General features: G+C 40.3%; 1 protein-coding gene across 1 annotated transcript; it reads left to right on the top strand.

Moving 5' to 3' along the window:
• Window positions 1–932: 932 nt before the first annotated feature.
• On the top strand, window positions 933–10934 carry LOC310830767 (vomeronasal type-2 receptor 26-like; the record flags this gene model as incomplete). The annotated part of the gene is made up of 5 exons (XM_083710607.1): window positions 933–1220; window positions 2263–3144; window positions 7662–7889; window positions 9086–9212; window positions 10033–10934. 5 exons carry the CDS (start codon window positions 933–935, stop codon window positions 10932–10934), a joined length of 2427 nt encoding a protein of 808 aa, XP_083566733.1.
• Between the last annotated feature and the right edge of the window lie 279 nt (window positions 10935–11213).

Raw genomic sequence — 11213 nt, 5'->3', positions numbered from 1 at the left:
ATCCCTAAAGTGTTTTTAAAGTTATAATAGCAGGTTGCTAACGTTATAAGAGAAATCTTCTCTTGGCCAGATAACAAATGTATATTCAACATTGAAAAGTTCTTCCGGACAGCTAGTTGTAGACACAATTGTAGTGAAGAAGTAAGCTGTCATCACCAAAGCCCCTTCCCTTCCACATACCAGGTGCAGAAATGAAACCTCAGCCATGTTTGAGCTGATTCAGTTTCACATCACCACCACTTGCTCTCTAGCCATGATCCTCCTTCCCACAGTAATTTAACATGGCAGACTTGCATCGGGGAGATCTGGGTTCAAATCTCCATTTTCTTGGCCAACTACAATGTGGGGCTTTCATGAGTATGTAAGGGGAGATAGGAGAGCTGTGGTATCCAGCTTGAGCCGCTGTGTTGAAGGATGGTATAAAATTGAATTCGTGTCTAAAGCACATTGAAAACAATCAGGGACAAGCTTCAAATGCATTTAGTAATAATAGGATGAAAGCCATTTTACAATCTTCACTTCCAGATCATCACTTGCCATTTTTTATATTCAAAATCGCAGCTGCCAATTCCTTTCTTTTCTTTTCTTTTCATTTCATTTCATTTTCAATTCCTTTATTTTCATTTCAGAACAGTTTGCGTTGCTAGGAAAAAACTACAAAGGGATTGTAGTTTACTACCTAGCTGTAGTAATGATTTAAATAACTGTGCATGGCTCTAGTGATGGTTATAAAAACTGAAAATCATTTCTCAAGCTATGTGTTCAAACAAACTGAGTCAGATGGAAGAGAGATCCAAACAGTAACTCTAAAGGCACAAAACAATTTCCCTATTTCCAACATGATTTAATTGAGGCAGTTGTATCCCTCAGATCTAAGTGTTGTGCACTGTTGAATACCCCATAAAATAGTAACATACTTTATTTGCAGAGTGATGACAAAGTTCTACCCACACATCCTTGCCTTGGTTTTTGCTGTTGATGAGATCAATGATAATCCCAAGATCTTGCCCAATGCCACTCTTGGATTCCACATCTATGATAGCTATTTTGATTCAAGGATGACCTACCGAAACACTCTGGATCTGCTCTTTAAATCTCATCACTTTGTCCCCAACTACATATGTGGCATTCAGAAAAATGTAGTAGGAGTCATTGGGGGACTTAGCTCTGACACTTCCTCATCCATGGCAGACATCTTAGGTCTTCACAAGATTCCACAGGTAGAATATGGGTATTGAAAAAATGGGTATTACATGCCATTGTTAACACTTTTCTTCTTCCACTAGGAATCTGTTTATGCATAATATGAAGTGGTAAAATGGAAAAGGGAAACGGGTTGCAATACATGGGTATTTGGGTGGGGGGGTGGCTTATAATATTAATTCCCAACAATGTAGATGAAGGGACCCAGGTTCTAAAGAATGTGTGTATAATACATTTAATGAAAGATTGTTCAAAAAGTTCCAGCTGGATGAATGGGGCACCTTGATGGGTTCACATTACATTATTCCTGAAAGCACTGCCCTAGTTGCATGAGAGGTATACCAGTCCCACTTTGTAGTGATGAAGCTGACTTACAAAACCATAAATAACTTGGGACAACAATGTCCTTCTCCTTAGGAATCATAAGATCCCCTCTATTTATAGGTATGGTATGTTTAGTACTGTCCGCCTTCAAAGGCTAATCAAAAACAAAATTCTTGTTATCTTTCTGGCATTTGGGGATGGATGTATTCTTATCAATATGGTGTTGTTCTCCTGCATTACTTGACTTCATATTAGTTGCCTTAATTTTTGCTGGTATTTTACTTTCATAGGATATGGTTTATTGTGGTCACAGAAGAATAAAATGTATAATAGTCAGGAAATGTACAGGATTTCCAAGATATCCACCAACGAGTGTTCTTAGTAGATATGTCACCAAGCTCTCCCTACAAGTGTTATAAAGATTATAAACCAAAAGAATATGATAAATTGCTTGTATTTCTCCAGTTCCACTTTGGAGTATTGTTGAAAGCAGTGCAAGGATAAAAGCTCTCCTGTTCTTGAAGAGAATCCTTGTGTACAAGTATGCAGCTGTGATGACTCCCATAATAGGAATTAATATCTGCAAAAATAATTGAGAAATATTCTTTTTATGTAATGGGGTTTGACCCTCTGTAAGATTAGTAAATATGGGATATACAGGATTTATACTCAGAAAATGGGTGCATTGTGAATTCTTGTTTCCACTTGGAAAGGTTTGGCTTTTTCCTTTTTCAGATTTCATATGGTTCATTTGAACCAGCCACAAATGATCAAATCAAACTTGCTTCCTTCTACCGCATGGTCCCCAATGAAGATCTTCAGTACAAGGGAATTATCCAGTTACTTCTGCATTTTGGGTGGAAATGGGTCGGGCTCATCACTCCAAATAATGAAGTTGGAGAACGTTTCTTGCAGATCATTGAACCAATGCTTTTTCAGAATGGAATCTGTTCAGAATTCACTGAAAAAATTGAATACCATCTGCATTTCACGGGTAACATAGCTGATATGGTGGGTGAAACAAGGCTTTTGTCCCCAGCTTTCATGTCAAGCAGAGCAAATGCAATTGTCATATATGGAGAAAGTGCATCTATTATATGGCTATCAAGTACCATAGAGGCAAGGAATATAATTCAGCTGATATTGCCTCCATCTAAGAGGAAACAACCTGGAGGAAAAGTATGGATTACAACAGCCCAAATTGAATTCATATTATATTATTTTAAAAAAATTGTGAAAGTTAATATACAAATGTTCCATGGTGCTATCTCCTTTGCGATTCACTCCAAGGAGATTCAAGACTTCTCAGACTTTCTAAGGAGTGTAAAGCCTTCGTGGGCAGATGCAGATGGTTTTATCAGGGATTTCTGGGAACAAGCATTTGTTTGTTCACTTTCAAATTCCACTGGGCCAGCAGACACATGTACTGGAGAAGAGTTGCTGGAGAGCCTTCCTGCACCATATTTTGAAATGAGCATGACTGGTCACACCTACAGTATCTATAATGCTGTCTATGCTCTGGCACATGCCTTACATATTAGGTACTCCTCTGAAGCCATCAGCAAAAGGACAAAAGGTGGAGACAGACTCTCTTCTCAGAATGTAGAGCCCTGGCAGGTAATGTTTCCTCTTATAAAATGTTCACCTTGCAAAGTATTCAGTGTTCTGCACTGTGTTGATAATATAATGTGAGTTGGGAATCATCTATAAGTAAATAATTAAAGTAATAAATACATCAAAGATTAACCTTAAATTATTTTATTTCCTATAATGATATTAAGCAGACATTAGATTACACAGACTTTCATAAGTGACACACTAGCAGCAACTACTTGACAAATTAATTTTTTTCCTAAAAATTTAAACATTTAGAACTGGCACTGTTCCAGTATTTCAGCTGGCATTTAATTAGACCAGTGGTTCCGAATTAGCTAATTACTGAGGACCCTCTGTTTTTCAAAAGCTAAGCCATGGACCCCTGCTTTTGAAAAAAAATGATAATTCTATGGTAGTTACTGTGCAAAGCAATGTTTTGAAGAAAATGTGGGGTAGCCCAGACTAAGCAAAGGATTTTAAGTATACTGGAAAATAGATCATAAAATCTGTGATTTTACCATGCAAAAATGACAAAGATTTAGTTGGAGCAGAGACAAATTTTATTTTATTTTAGTACAAATGAACAAACTACGACGTTTCCAGCAGCTTCTAAACCTATATCTATGTATTTATCTCTAGCTATCTATTTATGAATATATCTGTCAAACCAGGAACCAGACAGAGGGCCTTCTTGGTAGTGACATCCTCCCTGTGGAACGCCCTAACTTCACATGTCAAGGAAATAAAGAACTACAAAGCTTTTAGAAGACATCTGAATGCAGCCCTGTATCAATGAGGGGTTTTTTTGTAATTTTTTTAATTAGTTTTCAATTACAATGATCCAATAATAGCCTCATTATATCAATGCCAAATTACAACACAATTCCTAATATCAATTCAAATACACAAATACATAATTTAGGTGGCCCTCTGTGTGTTAGAATTGATGCTTTGACGATTTACTTTACTTCTGCATTCCAAAATCTTATTAATTTCAATTATATTCCAGTCATAATAGTAATCCCTTATACAACAGTTGCAATACTGATAACTTCTATTCGTTTTAACACATTTAGTGATTTATTAGTCTACAAGTGAAGTTCTCATGCATCCTTATTCTTCCTGTATGTGACATTTAATCTGTCCATGTTGTTTCTTCCTGTCCTTATAAAACATTGTGTCTATTTTACCGGTTGTTACTGCTATCTGTCATGCCTTGCACATAGCTGATATCCTGATGTTATTCCAAAAGTTTGTCCCTCACTCAGTCCCGTGCTTCTTTGTTTTTGCAACTTTTGATGATAGCTGCAAATGTCACTTTATCCCAATTTATTTTTTCACTTTATTTCTTTTCACCATTCTCTCAGTCTAGGGAAAAGAATGATCACCCTGCCAATGCCTTGTATTGGGAAGTTTTTAATGTATGATATTTTATTATGTTTTTATATGTGCACCACCCGTCTGGCTCAGTTGCCTCAGCCACTCTGGGCAGCTCCCAGCAAAATGTTAAAAACACATTAAACCCTTTTTGGACTTCCAAGATGAGATGAATCCCCAATTCATAAGACAAGATTCACTGAAAACCCTCCTTACAGGCAGTGGAATAGTCCTTTAAACTTGATAACACTGGGCAACATTTTTTTTTACTTTTTGAATGTTGTCTAGATTTCTACAACTGATTTAGGGTATTTTTGCACTGCTGAATCAGGAAATGGCATCCGTTTCTCTCTATCAGGTCAGGTTTTCTGTAAACTGAATGTTGGGCTTTGATGAAGGTAAGTACACGTAAATTGCATGTTGCTTCACCATTTTTCAAACTTCAGGGCTTGAACTTCTGTTTCTTGGAATTCCTGGAATGTTCAGCAGCACGGAGGTCTCTCTTCAGAGTCCAACAGTAGTCAGCCATCATGACTGCGTCCCAGTGACCCTGATACCTGGTCTCCATCTCTTTCATGTCCTGATGGAATCTCTCCCCCTGCTCGTCACTCATTGAACCCAGGTTCTCAGGAAACCGGTCCATATGTGAAAATAGGTACTGCATCTTGACGCTCATGTTGCAGCCCAGGTTTCTGAAAGCAGTCAGCATGTTGTTGACAAGTTCTGCGTAGTTTCTGGCCTTATTGTTGACAAGAAAGTTCTTCACTACCAGAACAAATGCCTTCCACGCTTCCAGTTCCACTTCATTCATTGAGTTTCCGAACTCTGGATCTCTGATGAGCTGACGGATCTGAGGACCGTCAAAGATGCCAGCTTTCAACTTCTCCATGGTCAATCCTGGAAAAGCCTGGCAGAAGTAAATAAAGCAGTCACCATCCTTGTCCAGAGCCTTGGTGAACTGCTTGATTAAGCCGAGCTTGATGTGCAGCGGTGAGAAGAGTATTCTGTCTCTGTCCACCAGAGGGTCCTTGATGACGTTCCTTTCTTTGCAAGGCACCAATTCCTCCCGCACAAGCCAGTCCTTCTTCGTGTAATGCTGAGCACAGTCCCTACTATCCCACATGCACAGAAAACATGGGTACTTGGTGAAGTCAGACTGTTGTCCCAACAAAAAGTTCACCTTCTTCAGGTCAACACAAATAAACCACTTATACTGATCATAACCAATTTTCTCCAGCACATACTTCACTGCTTCATAGTTCACCTTCAGTGTACTTGAGTGAGCCAGGGGTATAGAGGCAAACTGGTTACCGTTGTGTAGCAGAACACATTTCAGTGATCGTTTGCTGCTGTCAATGAACAGTCTCCAATCTTTGGGTTCGTACTGTGGCACTCCAAGCTTGAGCAGAAGCTGCGCAATATCTGCACAGTACCAAGTCCTTCTCTTCCGAGAAAAAACAGAGGTGCTCTTGATGCCTGTTGCACAAGAAGCTGATGCGAGCACTGTCAGAGAGGAAGTTTTTTTCCTTCAATCTGGATGCCAACAGTTCGGCAGAGTCCTTTGACAAGCTGAGGTCGTGAACTAGATCATTCAACTCCTTTTGGGAAAATGGATGTAGAGCATCATCTTCAAGAACCACTTTTTCTTCATCATGTCCTTCAACACTGGAGGCATCTTTGTCACTAATGTCAGGAAGTACTCCGAAGATAGGCACTGGAATTTCATCACAATGAGCTACAGGACGATGTGCTGATTGAAGATCAGGATACTTCGTGGGGCGGCTCTCCCATTAACTTAGTTTTGATCCTCCAACTTTATGCTTTGCTGGACCAATTTATGGAAGATTTCGAGGTTTTATGACTTCAAACTGATCCCTTTTTGACATAATCACCCAGAACTATCGGACCTGAATACTTCTTGTCATTAAAATAATCATTTCCAAACAATTATTTCCAAACAATTATTTGACAACGCATTTTACCCCCACCAACTTCTTCTAAAATGCTCCACACAAGCGTACATGTGAACAAAAATGTAAAAAAAAATGTGGCCATAGCTCAAAAACTTGACCTGATTGAGCAAAACCAATGTGATTTTTGGATTCAGCACATCAGATTCATCCTAAATCAGCTGAAAAAACGCAGACAACAAATTTGTTGTTGACCAGTATGATCTTTAAAAGCAATTATAAGTTCTTTTCAGTTAAAATGTCCCTACACATATATATATTTAGGATAAGCATGTGAACCCACCCCGTGCAGGAAGCCATTTGCGCTCTCTCCCTACCCCACACCCCACCAATTGCAATAGCCCTAAGAAACTGTGTCAGAGGTTTTCCTCCCAGTCCCACCTCACTTGCCATCCAGCGACTCTTTCACAAGTTTTTCCCTTGCCACCAAGCAGGTATTGGTTGCAAGCAGAGGTTGGAAGGTTTACCCTGTGTAATTAACAAGTGAGTACCCTGGCAGGGGATGGTGCTGGGATGGTGCCCCAGACCCCTAATTGGGAACCACTGAATTAGACAATTTGTTGTATGAGGTTAATGGCATAAATTGGCCACGGGTAGTGTATCTCAAGCAGCCTGAAATGACCATTGTGGCCAAGTGCACCATGTTCTGCCCCACATTGTGGGTGTCTGGTGTGCATATGTGATGTCATGCTCTACATGTGATGTCACACACTGGCAGGAGCCCCAGCCATTCAGAGGGCTCTCTAGGGCATCTCCCAATGGCCTTCAGAGATTGCAAGGGGCTCCATCAACCCCACCCATTGCTCCGTAGGAGCCCACTGCTGCAACAGGTGGCAGCGATGGAGCCCATCACAGCAGCAGGAGGGCCTGCCAGAGCCCTTCCAGCATGGCCCCCTCATTGAAAATTTTGTGGGTGCCTGGGAACTCAGGGCTCCAGAGAGATGGTGCCAGTGCTTGTGGCTTTCTGTAGTTTCTTATCATCAGATAATATGCATAAAAATGTCTGGCTTTCATGGTAACTCAAACAAACAGAGCCAGGAAAAGATCTTAAATTCTCCCAGGAAAACTATTGAATTATTTTGTTGTTGTTGTTCAGTTGTCTAGTTGTATCCAATTCTTCACGGCCCCATGAATTATCTTAGTAACACTATTACAACACTTCATAGACCTTTTGATTCTCTTTCCACCTAGCTGCACTCATTCCTGCAGAGGCTCTCATTCAACAACAGTGCTGGGGATGAAATTACATTCAATGAAAATGGAGAATTAGCAGCTGGATTTGATATTACAAACCTGGTCACTTTCCCAAATAATTCCTATGTCAGGGTCAAAGTTGGAAGACTGGATCCTCAGGCCCCTCCTGGCAAAGTGCTCACCATTAATAGGGACAGAATCCAATGGCACAGAGTCTTCACTCAGGTAAGGAAATCACTGCCCACAGGTGGGAGAGCATGTAGCTTTGCCACATGAGGTGAAAAGTGCTGCCCAACTACTGCTGCTGCTACTTATAATGCTGCTACTAATAATTTTATTAATAAATAAACAAATGAACCACATCACCAGAAAGAGCAATATGCACAGAAGACATGTCACACCAAGAAGGACCAATGGCTATCAGAGAGTGTTATCCAACATGCTTGTTTGTTGGTAGCTTTCCGGTTAGTACCATTAGATAGAATGCTAAGCTGACTGTCTCATTGTGAATGAACATTGTAATCTTCTAGAGTTTTTCTGATGCTGCTTGAGACTCTAGTGTTGAGTTGGAATGATAGAAGCAGGGATGTACATAGCGCAAAATATGGTCTGAAGCTCAACATCAAAAAAACTAAGATCATGGTCACTGGGCCCATCACCTCCTGGCAAATAGAAGGGGAAGAAATGGAGGCAGTGAGAGATTTTACTTTCTTGGGCTCCATGATCACTGCAGATGGTGACAGCAGTCATGAAATTAAAAGACGCCTTTTTCTTGGGAGAAAAGCAAACCTACAGCATCTTAAAAAGCAGAGACATCACCTTGCCAACAAAGGTCCATATTGTTAAAGCTATGGTTTTCCCAGTAGTGATGTATGGAAGTGAGAGCTGGACCATAAAGAAGGCTAATAGGCAAATAATTGATGCTTTTGAATTATGGTGCTGGAGGAGACTCTTGAGAGTCCCATGGACTGCAAGAAAATCAAACCTATCCATTCTTAAGGAAATCAGCCCTGAGTGCTCACTGGAAGGACAGATCCTAAAGCTGAGGCTCCAATATTTTGGCCACCTCATGAGAAAAGAAGACTCCCTGGAAAAGACCCTGATGTTGGGAAAGATTGAGGGCACAAGGAGAAGGGGACGACAGAGGACGAGATGGTTGGACAGTGTTCTCGAAGCTACCAACATGAGTTTGACCAAACTGTGTGAGGCAGTGGAAGACAGAAGTGCCTGGCGTGCTCTGGTCCATGGGGTCACGAAAAGTCGGACACGACTAAATGACTAAACAACATGTGCTGCCTCAACACATATGGTTCCTACATTTAACATTTCTGACCCTCCTGTTTACTGATAGATCACCTAATGTTACCTGAATCCCCTAAAACATTTTCTTAATATTAACCCCTTCGTGTCCCTTTGGATAGGTGCCACCCCTTTCCTTATGTAATGCCAACTGCTATCCTGGTTATGAAAAGAAAAAGAAGGAGGGGAAGAAGTTCTGTTGTTATGATTGTGATCCATGTCCTCGTGGGATGTTCTCAGATGAGAAGGGTGAGAGATATGCCATATTATATTTTTTTATATGCCATATTAGCATATAAAAGTCATTTCAGAAACTTCTGAGCAAATCGGCAATGGGATTTGCTCTGTTTTATTCTACTATTAACAATAATCTCCCTGCTGTCTCAGTAAAAGCTGCCAGTATGAAGAAATTATATTAGCTTTCTAGTGGGTATAACATGAAAATGTGACTTTACCTGTAATGTAAAGATTTCCCATCACTTTATCTATATTGATCTTTGAAACGTTATTAAATATAACGTTAACGTTCCATGATGTTTAATGCAGTTTCCCATTGCCAGGGGCTCACTGCTGTGGTGTCACATTTTAATAATGCATTTTACCGTTATGAATCACTAGTGTAGCTCCACCCCAAGACTGTTTTGTCCTGAAGACAGCACTGAAAATTTTAGGGGGGAGGAGGTAATAGGAGTGATTGTCTTTTCTCTAAGAACAAGGATTTGGGGGAAGTGTTAAAATCCTATAAAAATCACCCCTCTTGCTTCCAAGATTTCAGCTGTAATATTTCTCTGATTTCATTATGCAGTATCTGTTGTTCTAAGAATATGGAAGAGGATCACTAAAAACATAGTTTCTCCATATAGGAAATGTTAAATTCCAGGCATAACTTTATCTTCAAAGCATCTAGGGCACCAGCATTGAATTAGAAGTTTTGAAACTTTTCCTCAGGGAAACACTATGGTAAGGGTCTTAAGCATATTCTGGATTGTAAGCATATACATCAAATATACATTATTATTCTTAAGCATATTCTGGATTGTATCCAATTGTCATGCAACCTTTTTTTCAGGATTGGAAACGTGTGCCAGATGTCCTCCGGATCAATATCCAAATGAAGAGCAGAATGAGTGCATTCCCAAGAAACCAAACGTCCTAGGTTTTGGTGAAACTTTGGCCATGGTTTCAACTTTTTCTGCACTTTTATTCTCTCTGATCACAGCTATGGTACTTGGCATTTTCATTAAGCACCGAGACACTGCCATCGTCAAAGCCAACAACAAAAGCCTCACTTACATTCTCCTCATCTCCCTCCTTTTGTGTTTCCTGTGCTCGTTGATGTTCATTGGAATGCCTAATAAGGCAACCTGCCCACTCCGACAAACGGCTTTTGGCATTGTCTTCTCTGTGGCCCTCTCCAGCATCTTGGCCAAGACTATTTCAGTGGTTTTGGCATTCATGGCTACCAAGCCAGATTCCACAATCAGGAAGTGGGTAGGCAAAAAACTGGCTTACTCCATTGTCCTTTCCTGCTCCATTGTTCAAGTGGGACTCTGTGCTTTCTGGCTGGCAACCTCGGCCCCATTCCCAGATGTGGACATGCACTCAAGCAGTGAAGAAATTATATTCTTATGTAATGAGGGGTCAGTTCTCATGTTCTATTGCGTTTTAGGCTACATGGGCTTCCTGGCCATTATCAGCTTCACTGTGGCCTTCTTAGCCAGGAAGTTGCCTGACAGCTTCAATGAAGCCAAGTTCATCACCTTCAGCATGCTGGTCTTCTGCAGTGTTTGGTTCTCCTTCATTCCCACATACTTGAGCACCAGAGGAAAATACATGGTGGCTGTGGAGATCTTCTCCATCTTGGCTTCCAGTGCTGGGCTGCTGGGTTGTATCTTTTCCCCTAAATGCTACATTATTGTGGTGAGGCCTGAGCTGAATAACAGAGAGCAGCTGACACGGAGAAAAATGTAAATTACAGTATAGTTTGGCATTTCTGTATTAGGAATCTGTAGAATTGTTTTCATGGTAATTTCACCATCCTTTTTCAAGAAAGGAAGTTACCTGAAATGATCAAAATAACACAAGAGAGTCTCTTATCATTTATATTCTTGATATCCAGTGTAGTTGCATATGAGGTGTAAATGAACAGGGATTACGTGTACTATGGATGATATCCAACCACTTTAATGCCTACACGTTCCCTTACTCTTCTTCTCCTGCATCCAAAGAGATGCCCTCTTATCTTCTCAA

The sequence above is a fragment of the Podarcis gaigeae genome (assembly GCF_964106915.1).
Source record: "Podarcis gaigeae genome assembly, chromosome: 13".
Classification (NCBI taxonomy): domain Eukaryota; kingdom Metazoa; phylum Chordata; class Lepidosauria; order Squamata; family Lacertidae; genus Podarcis; species Podarcis gaigeae.
This window is presented reverse-complemented; position numbering and strand designations above follow the sequence as displayed.